Source organism: Alternaria infectoria (genome assembly GCF_024043175.1).
Source record: "Alternaria infectoria strain BMP 0036 chromosome Unknown scaffold_2, whole genome shotgun sequence".
NCBI lineage: Eukaryota > Fungi > Ascomycota > Dothideomycetes > Pleosporales > Pleosporaceae > Alternaria > Alternaria infectoria.
Window position 1 is genome coordinate 2,447,551 of NW_026250691.1, and position 15,178 is coordinate 2,462,728.

The window sequence follows — 15,178 nt, forward strand, 5'->3', positions numbered from 1 at the left end:
TGTGCTGAAAGAACTCGCCTCGAAAAAATGCTCGCCTCGAAGATAGGGCAATGGACCTCTGTCGTGGTCGCACGTTTGAAACAGACATCTAGATTACAACCAGCCATATCCCAGCCCGGCGTCCCGCACCGGCATGGTGGGCTGCTTCATTTGGTGAAACCACCACTCCTTTGTCACCGACTCGTCTTCGTCGAAGAAGAAGCTCTGTCCCTCCATGTTGTTTGGTGTTTGAGCTTTGACATGAACGGGCAGGTGCTGTGCCTGTTGTGCCGGCAGAGGTGGCGATGGCTCCTCGACGCTGGCCTCAGAGCTGGCATCGTCGTCTTCCTCCTCTTCATCGTCAGCCTCAGGTGGCTGCCAAGTCTCCTCGAGCTTGAGACCCTTTCCAGTTCCTTCGTTGTTGAGGGCACCCCAGCTCAACGAGGGCTCTGGTGCATCGTAGAGACCAAGTGCGACTAGCTTCTCGCCATCGTCGTCTTCCATATCTTGGTCTTGCTGGGCAGGGTGTTGAATAGGCAGGAAGTCGGTAGATGCTTGAGCCTGGTTCTTTTGAGCCCATTGCTGCAGGTACCATGGTAGAGGCTCGGTCGAGGGAGTGTTTAGAGAAGAGTGGACATAGCCGGGTGTGGGCTGAACGCTTTGCCAGCCGCTCTCGGACTGGGTGTTGGTGTATGCCGGGGTGCTGGTCATGGGCTCGAACATGGAGTTACGTGTGGACAGAGAGTAGAAGTCAGAACCGTGTTGAGAGTCGCGGGATGAGGGAGAGTAGTGTTGTGACCAGTGTTGTTGAGGCATGGGCTCGAAGTAGTTGGTTTGTTGTGAAGCCTGAAACTGTGCAGACGATGGATGCCAGCTCACAGGTCTGCTTGGTTGGGGACGGTCTTCGGTTTCCTCGGCTGGTACACCGAACATCATTCTGTAGTGGTCGTCCAACGAAGCGTAGAGCTTGGTCTCGGTGGTGGTCTTTCTCCTCTCCATGCTCTTTGGGCTGTTGTGGTGGCTCTTTGTCTTCTCAACGCGAGATGATCGGCATGCTGATTGGCTGCCTGAGCTGCGAGAGGTACGCCGGTGAAGCGTTGAGGTTTGCATGTGGCCGGACATGGTGGGCAAGTGGTGGTGTAGTCAAGTCGTAGTGTGGGAAGGCAGTGATGATATACAGGAGAGAGGCGGAATGTCTCAGCGGTTTGTATGTGGCAGGCGGTTGTGTCGGTGACAATCAGTCTTGTCTGACCTGGAAGCGTGCTGGGTTGGGGGCATCTGCATAGGTATATGGGGTGCCAAGAGATATAGACAGATCAGGATGGGTGGATGGGGAAATTGAGGTAGAGTAACCTCGCGGCCGGAGTCATGGTGCAAGGACGGCCAGGGCCAGGCTAGCGAAACTCAAGAACAGCTAATAGTGGAATAGGTGCAGACAAGGAACGGGAGTGTATTGACTATACGGAGCCACCAAGGGATGGCTCGGTGAGGTGCGCTGTGACGACTAGGGCCAGTGGCACGGCTGGAACGATCAACGAAAGGCATAGTGCGTGGAGCGAAAAGGAAGACTTGGAATGACCAAATCACACGACAGGGAAGGTAGACGAGGGCGGCGTACCATGTATCATGGCGCAACGCGCAACGGAGCATCCGTGCAGCTAGTCGACGGCCGGCTCATGGAGAAGGCAGGCCAGGGAACCACAGCGCCCGCAACGATGATGGCAGAAAGCGGTAGTGCGACTAGGCCCTGTCGAGCGGTGCTGTGCGACTCAGCTGGGCTCCACGCCGGGGAGAGTGTCGTGTGCATGGGGCGGTGGCCTCCAGGCGGTCAGCTAGGGAAGAGGAGCGTCATGTTTTAGCCGCGCCTGCGCATGGCATGATTAGTGGCAGGCGGCCGGCGATACTCCATGGACGACATGGGGCGTCGTGTGTGGGAGGCCTGCAGGACGAAGTGCATTATCCAGCAACGATCCGTGTCGGCGCCAGCAGCATCGCGAGATCAGGGGCGGATGGGGGGTCAAACTTTGGTTGGCGCAGTAGTTTCGGAAAGGGTTGGAAGAAGCGGAGCGAGGTTGGGTCCTGCTGCGCTACGCCTACTCCTTCACAGCAGCCCTCGCGCTAGTGACATAAGCCAATCAGCGCCGCCCGCGCACTGCAATCGGTCCACCATACCCGCACCCAGCACCTCCTGCGTGGTCGCGCGTGCAGCCGGCAAACCACACTGCTGGCCCACGGTATCCAAGCGCGATCTGGGGTGGGCGCGCCTCCGGGCTGTCCATTGGCCTGCCCCTAGCCGAGCGTCTTCCAGAAATCGGCATGCAGCTAGTCCACCCCTGCCGCCTGTAACGGGGACGGGCGAGTCGATGACATGGGACTTTGCAGAGGCATGCAGCATCAGACATGCATCGCTGGCCGAGGTCACACAGCCAACGGCGAGCCACTCGCGGAGATTGGAGCAATCAGCGCTGAGCATCGGCATGTCATCAGCCTTGCATCCTCTAGTCCTCTATCCTGACTACGGTACTGTCGCTACTGTCCCTTATACGCCTGACTACTGTTCTGTAGCCTGAGCACACCGGACGCAAGAAGCCGCCGTCCATCGGTCGACCCCCCGGCCTGGGTACATGTGCCGCCACGACGGGTTACGCCTAAAGGGCCCCCGTACATGAGGTAGTGTCGAGTCTTGCACCCTTGCTCTCTTAGGCACCGCCGAGGAAAAGCACTTTAACCTTTTGCCAGCGTCGTGCTCCACCTAGGCACGCCTTGAAACCATGCGCACCGTGGCTAACGTCGACTGTCGGGCGTGAACAACCGAGCGACCGGTCTGTTGATCCAAACACTGCGCATCGCACCCGGCACTCAACACCGGGCACAGTGTGGCCGACTGGCGATACGCGCGTTCACGTAGCTGGCATGTCATTCCGCTCGCGCCATCGTCTAGCACTGCAAATAGCGCATCTATAGACTAGGTCGAAGCCTATTATAGCACGCCGGTATTCCCTTCAACGTCGCGGTGGGTGGAGTGGATCCGATCATCACGATGAGTGCTGGCTGCACCTAATACGAAGCACAAAGCCTGCCTGCGCCCCGGTGACAAAGAAGCCGCATGCTTCGTGAGGATCCATCTATTGAAGCATGCCGCTATCATCTACCGTTATTTGCAGCACCGCTGTCTCAACCAACATGACAAGCGGCCGACCGATCCCTCCATCTCACGACAAGGTCTTCACACCTCCCTGTTGACCCCACGGTGACCAGGCCCAAAGCGGCAGTGCCGTTCGACAACCAGAAATGAGAAAATCCCCGCGTGGCTGATGAGATGCAGCCGAAGCGCCGAGAGACCAACCCTGGCTTCGTCCCGCCTGAATGATCTACAGCGGTCCAACGCGGGCGCAAGGATCTTTTTGGTGGTTCAAACGAACAGGATCATGTCAGGGGGCTTGCATCTTGTCGCCAAAAAGAGCATATGAAAGCTGCACTTGGGTCCTTGCATGGGGGTCTTGTTCACGGATGCACTCAAAAGCATCGTCAACGTTTGCTTGGCTGCAGCCACATCCCATCTACACATGGCGTCCGTTTTGTCCAGCTGAAACCCAATCATGGAGCCGACAATTCATGGCACCATGTGTGCAGGCGCCTGCCGCAGGATCCTGAGTGTACCAACAAAGAAGCAACTCCCATCACAGGTCGGTCATCAACAAAGTGCACCGAGTGTGGGCGTCAGTGAACGATGTTGCAACTAGCGCGAGCCACAGGGAACGAATCAATGCACCGTGTTCCGTAATTCAGCACATCCCGCGTATCACACCCAGCCAGTCTGACTCTGCAGCACGCGGCCTCGGTCATTTTGATCCACGAAAATTGCGGCGCAGCTGTACACTTGTGCATCACGAGACGAATATGTGAACAGGAAAAGTAAGCACCGAACTGTCACCGGAACCCGCTCTGCAAAGCGTCGCTTGATCTTGTACACTCAATCTACGAACCGTCGAATCGAGGTGCTGAGTGCTGACCCGCGTCTTCCCATAGTTTCGCGTTCAGATGATCCGCTCGAGACAATAGGCCGCGCCATCACAGACATTGCACTATCTGGAATCCCGTGCCTCCTAGCCGTGCTGTACGCCGTAAGCTCCATCAATCGAGATTGTGAAAACCGTGGTTTCAAAAAGGCTTTCTCCGGCATTATTACTACTACTACTACTACTACTACGTCTATTCTAGCCCATTCTAACCTTAATATTTAAGTATATAAGCTATTCTTTTTCTTCTATAAAGTAAAACTATAGTTTAGTTAATAGTACTTTAAGTATGTATTCTTATAAACTATAAAGCTCTTTTAGCTATATTATAATTACGTAAGTAGTAGCTAGTATAAAGGTAATATACTAGACTAATTTTCTCTTTATTATATTACTTTAATTATAACTTTTACTAATTATACTATCTTACTAATTAATAATAACGTTACTAATAGCGCTATAATAGACTAGCTATTAACTTTAAAAGAGCTAGAAAAAATTAGGTAGCTAACACTTACTTATAATTAACCTAAACTTAGCTTAACTTAAAGAGATAAAGTTATACTTATATATATTTATACTAAGGTGCAAAGTAGCTTTTAGAAAGGTATATACTAACTTAAAAGCTACTTACTAAGCTAATAGTATAGCTCTCTATAACTTATATTACTTTACTATTTTTTAAGTACGCTTAGAGAAACTTAAAATAGTTAAAGATAAACTTAATAAAAGTCTAAGTAACTATAAAAAGTAATATGCTAACTTTAGTAGTATATTAGCTATATACTAAAGACTTTATAATTTAGTAAAGAAGAAAGATAGTAGTAAGAACGTAACTGTAGGTGCTTTTACATAACTAGGTTCCAGCCCTTAGCCGAAACAGGGCGGCATTATTATAGAGGATGCGCTTGGATGGACGCGGCACGGGTGCTGCACTCATCACAGTGCCAGTGTGTTGAAGCCAGGCGCTGACAGCCCCAGTCCGGGAATCTGCAACACGGGAAGAAAAACCCTTTAATGACGTATCAGCGGGTGGCCCACGAGTCGAGTGGGTCTCAAACGTGGCGTCGCATCATCTCTAAGAATGCTGGAAGGGCAGAGAATCACGGTATGAGCGGCATCGCTACGCTAGCTCAAACCGTCCACAAAGTCCCTCATGGCCCGCCCTGCCATATCAACCATGGTCATGTTGACACGACGTTACCTTCAGCATGATAGTCTATCATCCTGGCGTTCCCTTGAGTTTTGTCAACACCATTCACTAGACGTGGCCAGGCTACAGGTCGTTTCCCGGTCACGCAAGCACCCTAACCAAGCGCGAGGTGAAGCACGATGTGAACCAGTTGCATGAAAAAGAACTCGGTCGGCTTGGTAGCTGCATTATTTGTGGACGACGACGATCCCTTAGCATGGTATCGGCCTGTCTGCGTGTGATGTGTTCTAGATCATGGTCGGCCCATGCGAACGCGAAATTCTCTTTGCGGGCGCGGCGGCACTTTATCCTTGCCCACCAGCGAGCATTAGCCTCACCAGGCGGCTCGCGAGCCCACTTGCTCAACGTCGAGAGCCCCTTGTCCAATCGCCGTCCTCCGTTGAAGCCTCCTGTCTGCTTGGATCAGCAGCCACACTAGCTCGTCGGTGAGCCTCCTTACTGCTGCAAGTTGTGCTCGACGCAATCTTGGATATTTGCCGGAAACAAGTCCTACTGCACACCTCAGGCAAGCACCAGCGGTACAGCATCTCGAACATGCGCGTGTGACGCACGAAGAGGGAATCGGACACCGACACCCCACTCAACATCACTAGGGCTACGACCATGGGGCAAGATGGCATTTCCACATACACGATATGCGCTCGTAGCCGGGGTACGAGTCTGACCAGTCAGACCGCCATTGTGCCAGCTCACAGCCGTTGACTCGCTTGTGTGTACAAGTTGCTGGTACATTAACAAGAAGAAGCCATGACTCTGCATCACTTTTACCTAGCCAAGACTGCCGCACGAGCATGCCGGACCGTGGGTATCGTGTACACGTCTGTACCTTCGCTTCACCCGAGCGCGCAACTGATGAAACTTCTGTCGGGCGATCCCATGCTAATTGTCTTACGACGCAGCAGCTGAAGCCAGCCTGCATCTCCGCAAAATCTTCTCCACTTTACCAGGGCCCGGCGGTGACTCGGTTTCACGCAGTACGAGCGTTTGTTTTCCTTCTGCCGCTCCACCGCGACCCTTTTGCCTGTCGCACCTCTTTAGGTTCGGTACCTAGCTGCCACCAACCGCCTCAAATCCAATACAACAATGCATCCTGAGGAGCGATGGATCCGGCCGTCATCATGAATCAGGGTGTATTGAGGCGCTTGCTGCTGCAACTTGTGTCGACATGGCAGCTAATATAGAGCAAAGTTTCTCGATCAGCACGTCTGCCACATAGAATATCCGAGGTCGGGCCACCTCTAGCATTATGCTTACCGCTTACAGTTACACCACCGATCTCAGTCTTGTAATACTACGCACCAATCCGGCAATTGCACTCCGCTTTAATATTCCAGCAGCACACCCCTAGTCGGAACCCTATATAGCAGTTGCTATTCGTTTGTAAGACACAACTTGGTGCCCGCCAGTCATGCACTCGGCCGCTGTTACATCAGGCGATGTGTCAAATGCAATCCAAGGCTCGGTACTACTGCGTGCATCACTGCTGACAAGGGCCGTCCTTTGTGTGGAGGTGACCATCCTTGAGTTGCCAACTGAGACTCACTTACGGAAGCTCCTATGCAAGTAGTTCCCCGTCAGGTGTATGACGGTGCAAACGGGCCCACGGATGCCATGCATGCGCCATGAATTTTTCCACCTCACCAGATCGGCAAATCGCCTATCTTCTTATTCTAGACATGCTCTAGGCTAAATTGTGCTTACGCGGCGATCCCAAAAGTCCACTTCCACCACTGAGCGACGACCCGAAGTACCTTCTTTATTCGCCTACGATTATGCGCAGAAGCAGTCACACCTGCATGGTCCTGATTTGTACGTCTCAGCAAATTGAACGCCCTATTCTTGGGCGCCCAGGACATAGATCGGTTTCTGCGTAGAGTACACGCACGTCGCTTATTGCCCGACTTGCCGCCTTCGCACCTGCCTCCCAGCCTGTCTGATGACCACGGCAGCCCCGGCTTGCCTCTTTGTCGAACACACCGATGTTTTCACGGCGATGCGGCTAGTACGCGCTCCATCAGCGCCCGCATTCGCAACACCACCCCTCTTGGCTACTAGCATTAACAGTAATCCGGTGCCTAGGATGACCTGGAGTTGCCCCAAACAGACCGCTCAAGGACTACCCGCACCACACAACACGGTGGCTTAACTTTCCGGACTGCGTTTCATCGACTTTTTTTCCTGCTTCCGCTCTTTCCGATCGCTCTCGCACTCCCACGTACTGGCTGCCTGACTGCCCAACACTGAATCGTCGGCCGCCAGCGGGTCGCCTGTATGCACACCAAGTGGTACTATCTGCCCTTATAGTTACCCACCCTTTACAGTTCAAGGGTACATGCAGGCGCTATACGCTGTCATACGGATGGTCTCGACTTTGCGGAGGCTACGTTCTCTCAGTTGATCAACAAGTACCACGATGATCCAAGGATGGCTCAGGTTCTCGCTTTCGAATCTCTAGTTGCGTCTTGTTAGCTGCCCACTTATGCTGCGCTGCGTACAGTACCCGTCTCCGCTTGTCCTCCGGCAGATGCATCTTGCAACACGGCCTGGTTCTGCTGCCTCAGCACCCTGGGATATTATTGCTATTTACTGTGCCTTCCATGTGCATGTTAAAATGCCAGGTAACATTTCGGAACCAAGAATTTCCGGATCGTCGCTACGGATGCAACGCCGATAATCGTGCCTTTAAGCGGAAGCTCACGAAGTATCCAACCCGTCTCATTCCGTATTCGCGCTTGCATCCATGCTCTATATCCGAACAAGGTTGGCTGCCTGCTCCTCATACCTAACCTTTACAGCGCCACGGTTCAAGGAAAAAGCCGGACACAAGGCTGTATAACCCGGCGAATCAGCTGATTTCTCACGGTATACTACATCGCCGTAAGCGAGAGCCTAAGATGTTGAACAGAGATCGTCGACATGTTGATCGCAAAGGAGGAAAATGCCGACGTTCGGACGTTGACATCATGTGCCTACTCATGTCCTAACACCACCAAAAAATATTCAATAGACCTAACACGATAGACGTTCGTATCAACAACGCCGGTCACCTCCATCCACCGATAAGTATACACATACATGTACGCAGCGGGCCGACTACGCAGCCCAAGTACGAAGACCATGTACATGTCCCTCGCCACATCAATCACGACAGACTCAGAGCATCGCATAGCATAGCCCCCCGGAACAAAAAAGCAGCGCCTCCTCGCCACACATGTCATGCCACACACCCGCATCAACCATCGACTCTCAACCCAACAACGGCCCGGTCAAAACAGGTCTACCAGCTCCCATGCATACTCGCATTCGCTATCCGGAACCGCTCATGCTCACTCGCTTCGCCCGCGCACAGTGCGGGAGGGTGTCATCGGACTGGGCTGGACTGGGTTCGGTAGGCTGACTGACCAGGCCATGCAGGACTGTCGATCCCATGACGAATAGACGTTGGGCTGGGGTTGGGGTAGTGTGCTGTAGTGTAGTGCGGGGCTTGCTTTGTGCGAACATGTTGACATAAGCGCATGTGTGAGTATGGGCTTTTGGGTTCGAGCGGTGAGTATGTGGGTTCGTGTGTAGAACTATCACGATGTGTGTGTGCTGCGTGTGTATGAGCGTTATCGCGGAAGCGGAATGTCTTGGTCACGAAAAGCAATCATGCAGCTTCTTGGTTGCTTGATTCGTCGTGATGTTGGTTAAGGGAAAAGGTAAGCATGCGTCTGCGCATCTAGGTTTTTGAGTCACACAAAAAGCGTACGCTTGATGCGCAGCGTACTTTTGAGCGTGTGGAACATGGGTGATGGCTAGTTTCTTACTTCGTCAGGTCACTACCACATAGGAGTTACAATTGGACCTTGCGACTCTATGTGCACTGTTTGGATCGCTGCTCATGCTGCACATTTGCCTTTGACACCTGAGTTCCGCACACCATCAGTTCTACTCACCTGGTCCCTTTCCTTTTCGTCCACAAGAGTCCCTTGATGTGGTAATGGCCTAGAGTTTACTAGTAACGAATCATCCTGCCGGACATAGAATGCGGCAACATGTTTAGGTGTGATGATGTGGCCCAAAGGTGATCAAGACTGCGTGCAGACCGCACTCACCAAGCCAACAACATAACCTGACATCATCAAGGCAAAAAGCCATCCATGATGTACTGACATCGTGCTATCTCTTAAGCATAAGCCAATGAGGACATTCACTCTAATCTAACAGCTTGTGGTTTCGGCTTTGGAGCCGCGAATTTGTGTAATACATAGTCCAGGAGATGATGATCAAGATTGGTCTGACTATATTACGAATGGCTTGACGGCATGATATGTCGAGACTTGTCCCCACCCTTGGTCAGCTTTCCCTATGCTTCGCTTTCGTCTAGTTGATGCGCTGTCCTATAAGCTGTTCCTGTACCCTGGAAGCCGCACGTCGCAACTTCAGTATATCGTCGGCGTGATTATCGGCTGAGTCCTCCATTACGTATGCAACTTTAACACCACTGCAACAATTTGGGATATGCGTCGTAAGCAACACCCGTCATCATCAACAAATCAGCTAGGTGTCGTCACACTCAGGTCTACGAAAGGCGCACCCAGTTTAGAAGGCTCGTAACCTTCACTGTAAACTTTGAATGCCAACACGTAGAATACGGAACTGAAGAAGTGATTGTCGCCTGCACAACGGCCGTGACCAACCATGGAGATTTGTACTGTTCGCGTACGTTGCACAGTTAAGAGTCCATTCAATTGAAAACGCTGTACATCTGTCGATGCCCATTGCGTCTCGGGAGTGAAAATCTGTACGCGCAGCGCTGTGAATATAGCCTGCCACGCGGTATACGTTTCGAGCACTTGCGGCAGCACATGGTCTAGGTCGAGTGTTGTTGATGCAACAGCCTGGCTGTTCAAGTGATCTAGTAACGGCTTTGTCTTATCGGATTGGAGGAAGAGCATGTCGCATGTAGCTTTGATTGAAGGTATATCGCTGTCGCGGAGAACATCCCAGATAGAGGAGTAACAGTCATGCTTCGTAGCAACTTGTTCGAAATACTGGTCGAGTATGATGTAGGTCATTTCTCTGTCTTTGACGGCATCGAAATTACTGTAAAGGTCGGACCAAAACTGTTGATCACGTGTTTTTGGCAAACCACTTCCTCTGATGCGCTCAGGGGGAAGACCTTCTATCCACACTGGCGGCGGTCCGCAACAGGTGTTGACGAGATGTGGAGGGTCAGGAAAAAGTAGGCACAGCTTACTCAGTCTATCGACGACTGTTTGAGCCAAGGGTCGATCTAGGCGTTTTGTGACCAGCAGCTCTGGCAAGAAATCGACAATGGGTTTGAGTCTGCCGCTGTCAGGATGGTCCGACATTAGTGCGAGCCATGAGGAAGTCGCCTCGGGATTGCGAGCGAAACTTGACTGTCCGTTGCTAGTCCTTTTCCAATAATCCTTGACTTCGGAGAGACTATGTCCGTAGAGACCGGAAACCATCTCGATCAGAACACACCCGAGAGAAAATATGTCACTTGCTCGGTTGCGGGGTTCAGAGTCCAAGACTTCCGGCGCAGAATAGCGGATTGTCCACGCTGATGGACGTCCGGTAGTTGTCGAAATAGAGTCATCAGAGAAATCCAAGCTGCGTACAATTAGAACCAAAGTAATGATGTTGAAACAGGCACTTGCCTGAAACCGAAGTCGGTAAGCAACAGGTTCCGACCATGGACAAGAACGTTTTGGGGCTTCAAATCTTCATGCCTAAGTAGTGTCAGTTTCATGTTCTCGAGGGATAATAAAGCAGGCGAAGCAATTGAAACCGCTCGTGCATTGAGGTTTGTAGTTGTGTGCTTGGCTGCTTTTCATGCGCTTACCGAATCTTGTTCTCATGAAGGTATGATCTAGGCAACAATTAGCAAAATATACCACTTGTGCCACCTGCTCAGCAAGCGTGCAATTGATACGTCGTTGGTATCTGGGGCTCGGCGGCGAAGAACAGAAACGGTAGGTTGCCATGCACTTACAACCCGTCGCAGAGACAATCGATGCCCGTATAGAGTATGTTCCACTCCTGATCCCCGATAGGCTCATCGAGAAAGGTAGCAAGATCCATATCAGCCACAGGCGTTGACAGAATATTGACAGACTCGTTGTCCGTGTAGCTCCCAAGAAAGTGAACACAGTGTCGATGATCAACTTGACGCATGACATTGATCTCCCGCATGAAGGCAGACATGAGTTGTTGATGCGCTTTGAGCTGTTTGGGTCTCACGATCTTCTTCCGTACGCATATGATGGGTGGTTCTCGGGATCGTACCGTCACCTCTTCGACGAGGCCAACCATGCCTTCGCCGAGAAGCCGATTCTCTTCAAATATCTCTTCGTCGTCCTCAAATTCGCAATGATTGATCATCATGTCATATATGTGTTCTCCTGAGACAGGCTGCGTCCAACGTGCAAAAGTCGCCTTGAGATGTTCGTCTTGTAGTTCCAGAAACTCTGAGACATGATTGGGGCCACCCAGGAATCGTTTGAGTAGTTGTTTCGACAGCGGTAGCCACAGATCTGTAATTCCAAGGCGTTCGAGAGCACTCCGAGTGTTTTCAACATCCATCTCCGATAATATGCGATGTAACACTGACTCAGGGTACCACGGTCTGCAAAATGGTTCCTGTTCAATCGGAGTCAGGTCGACTTCATTCGTGAATGGTGGTCTAGTCGACAGTCTGACGGATTCGGTGACGGGTGTCACGGCTGGGGCATCGTCGATATATGTAGGCTCCATGTAATTTTCATTGCGACGTGGCACAGGCTGTAGATTTGGGGAGTTTGTAACATTCTCGGCAGTATGTCGACGGGTGTATAATGCCAAAGGCCCTCCTTCGTTACGCTCTGGAGAAACAGGAATTTCGCTATCAACGTTGCCCGTCAGCTCTGCTACACGAGCTTTTATGCATGCCACGCGACTTCCAATGGTCTCCTCATATTGGGTTTCTTCATCGCTTTGCTGTACTCTTTGATCGCTTCGCGTCAGCTCGGCCTTTCGCTTTATCTCGGTATATCTATCGCGGTAAGTGCGAATCTTTGGCGGCATGGTAGGTTGCTGTCTTTCTCTGGATTGTAGCGAAGGAGGCATGGGCCGGTGATGAAGCAGATCTGCTGCCGCCGTCTCTACCCCACCTTCAGCCTGATAACCGGGGCGCAGCTGAGCTTGACCATCTGTAGTATCTGTTTGGGATCGTTTTAAACCAATAGTTGGGTCAGGCAGTCGCATGGCCCGGCTGAGTCTTTGCTCGGAAGTCTCCATTCTTAGGGCACGTTGTCATGAGGTTCCAAGGCATCAGGGCCCGGCTTTTCTTCCTGAAAGCTGACATCTTTACGAGGCTGAGCTGTGTAACAAAGCCAAGACAGCTGCAGGTAGGATTGGTGAAGATGGTTCGTACGCGCCTGCGCAGATAAGCATCGGAAGGCCCCGCAATGCACGTGATTGTCGCTTAGACCTTCCCATCTCATCACCAATCCACATGTTGCATGCGACAAGCTCTACAAACCTCCCCGCACCTATCATGGCTGGCTATCGAAGTTTGCCAGTTTTGAGGCTGGCGCATTTATCTTCGTATCTACTGCCGCCGTGACACGAAGAATCTCGGAACACCGCAACACAACAGAACCTTTCACAATGCCTATACAAGTAACGCGCATGAAAGAGGCCGATATCGACGGCGCAATCGACACCATACAACAAGCCTTCGCCAATGACCCTTACAACAACTGGGTCTTTCCAGATCGCGAGAAGGTACTTACCTCAGTAACCGTCTTCTCGCGCGCATTGCTAACCATCACAGGTCTCTCTAACACGAAACCGCGTATCCCTTACCCTACGATGCCGCTGGGGCATCGAACATGGCCTCTTCCACGTCGCACGCGACACCGCGAACCCGTCCAAGATTCTCGGCTGCGCCATGTGGCTCCCCCCGCGACCCACGTCCGAACCCGAGTCCTGGTCACTGTACCTCTCGTACTGGTATCTCTGGGCCAACCAAATACGCATGAACCTGTGGTACGGACGCGGCGGCCTCAGTACAACGCGATATTGGATTTGGAAAGCGCGACAGGCGGAAGCGCAGTCTGAACTTTGGACGGATCCAAAGGGGTACTACTTCTGCAATATTGTTACTGTGTTGCCAGAGTGTCAGGGACAGGGTGTGGGGAGGGCATTAATGGAAGAGGTGCTGGATATGGCTGACAAAGAGGGGAGGATGTGCTATCTGGAGAGCAGCAGGAGTGAGCCGAATATCGCGATCTATGAGAAGTTTGGCTTTCGGTTGGCGAGGGAGATGGAGTGTAGGGATGGAGAGGGAGAGAAGGACGCTATCAAGTTATACTGCATGCTCAGGGAGCCAAAAGGCGGGAAGGACCAGGAAGACTCGGAGGCAGGAAACAAGAATGTTGCTGCAGAGACAGCTGGGACAACGCCCGAGATAGGACAATAAGCGGCTTACAGCCAGCTGATTCATGCGCAACGCTATCCAAAGCTCAACTTCAAACCGAAATACCAAGCTCCTGTAGATCGAGACCCACAGCAGCATCCATGCCCAAGCCGCCATCCAAGTCCCCTAAGTCCCCCAAGTTCCCCAGATCCACCAGCTGACCATACTCCCACGCCTGAGCCCTACCCGGCCCCTCCTCCCAACTCACACCAGGCCAATCGTCAAACACCGCCTTAGCCGCCGCCTCCTTCCCCTCCCTATCAACAACATCAACAATCCTCAACGCACTCCCCAAAACGCGCTCTGCAAGCCCACCATCCCCCACAGGCTGCGCTTGAATCGCCCGCACCATCGCCCCCATAGTCTTACGTACTCGCTTCCCCGTCCACCACCCCTTCGGCGCTAAATTTGCCAGCGACAACCACCACCCGAACAGAACCAGCGCTCTTGGCTCCTTGTCCCGCATCAACTGGAGATAGTCCGGCATGAGGAAGGACGTCCAGACGAAGATGCGGACGTAGAAGTCAGAGTCTAGCCCGTAGTAATACAGAGATAGGAAGATGGGAGATAAGGCGTGGAAGACGGGGAGAAGGGTTGGTCGGTGCCAGTCTAGCGTTCCTGACTCTTTTCCACGGATAACGCTTTGGAGAAGCTGCATTAGGGGTGGTGGAAGAAAGAGGCGGTTCTGCGTGGGGAGATGGATGGGCGTGTATGTCGGTGCTGGATTGGGGTTATCAGGCGTGGTTCCCAGAGGGCCAATGGGCGCTTCGATGGCTGCCACGTCGATGATGGGGGGAGGCGGCAGCGTCTTGATTTCCCGGCGTACTAACGGGTACACGGAGAGTTTCTCGATGCCTTGGGCCCAGCGGAGGGAGGCGAGGATACGCAGGCCTTCGCTTAGTTTGAGGAGGCCGAACACCCATTCGAGGTAATCTTCGTCTGTGTCGGTGGCTGGCCCGGGGACGAGCGCAAGGAGAAGACCACCTGTTACGAGGACGGCTTCGTAATTTTCGGCTGTGATGTTCTTGAGGGCTTCTTTGTAGGTCGAGAACGTCTTTTGGCGGTAGAGTAGGGCTTGCTTTTCGACCGTCTTGTTGGGCGTCATGTTGTTGCTGTAGGTTGCTGTCATGCCGAGTAGAGCGTATAGGAGAAATGGGTTGGAGATGCTTAGTTGGGGTATAGTCTCTTTGTGTAAGTTCTGGATGATGGCATCGTCGCAGGATACAACGGTGCGGTAGGCGTCTGTTCTGTAGTATTGCAATAGATGACTGTCGAGCGCTGTGAGGGTGCCTATGGATGTATGGCAGTGTGGGCTAAGATATGGTATCAACTGGGCAGAAAGATCGTTGAAGTTTGCTGGAGTGTTGGATGTAGATGGTAGACCCTCGTCACTCGACGATGGGCCGGCGGACGACGTCCGAGATGTCGAGGGGACATTCTGAATATATTCGCAGTCCAAATCTCGGAGGTTACAGTAACCACATTTGGGCTGCGTTTCGT

General features: G+C 52.4%; 4 protein-coding genes across 4 annotated transcripts; 1 reads left to right on the plus strand and 3 right to left on the minus strand.

Moving 5' to 3' along the window:
- Window positions 1-93: 93 nt before the first annotated feature.
- On the minus strand, window positions 94-1,101 carry J4E92_002210 (uncharacterized protein; the record flags this gene model as incomplete). The annotated part of the gene is made up of 1 exon (XM_051493615.1): window positions 94-1,101. The coding sequence occupies one exon, from the start codon at window positions 1,099-1,101 to the stop codon at window positions 94-96; it is 1,008 nt and encodes a 335-aa protein (XP_051356846.1).
- A 9,739-nt stretch (window positions 1,102-10,840) lies between these two features.
- J4E92_002211 (uncharacterized protein) lies at window positions 10,841-11,802 on the minus strand (the record flags this gene model as incomplete). Its single annotated transcript, XM_051493616.1, has 3 exons — window positions 10,841-10,949; window positions 11,063-11,089; window positions 11,213-11,802. 3 exons carry the CDS (start codon window positions 11,800-11,802, stop codon window positions 10,841-10,843), a joined length of 726 nt encoding a protein of 241 aa, XP_051356847.1.
- Window positions 11,803-12,867: 1,065 nt separating this feature from the next.
- Window positions 12,868-13,681, plus strand: J4E92_002212 (uncharacterized protein; the record flags this gene model as incomplete). The annotated part of the gene is made up of 2 exons (XM_051493617.1): window positions 12,868-12,984; window positions 13,034-13,681. 2 exons carry the CDS (start codon window positions 12,868-12,870, stop codon window positions 13,679-13,681), a joined length of 765 nt encoding a protein of 254 aa, XP_051356848.1.
- A 49-nt stretch (window positions 13,682-13,730) lies between these two features.
- J4E92_002213 (uncharacterized protein) lies at window positions 13,731-15,162 on the minus strand (the record flags this gene model as incomplete). The annotated part of the gene is made up of 2 exons (XM_051493618.1): window positions 13,731-14,946; window positions 15,158-15,162. The coding sequence occupies 2 exons, from the start codon at window positions 15,160-15,162 to the stop codon at window positions 13,731-13,733; spliced, it is 1,221 nt and encodes a 406-aa protein (XP_051356849.1).
- Window positions 15,163-15,178: the final 16 nt, after the last annotated feature.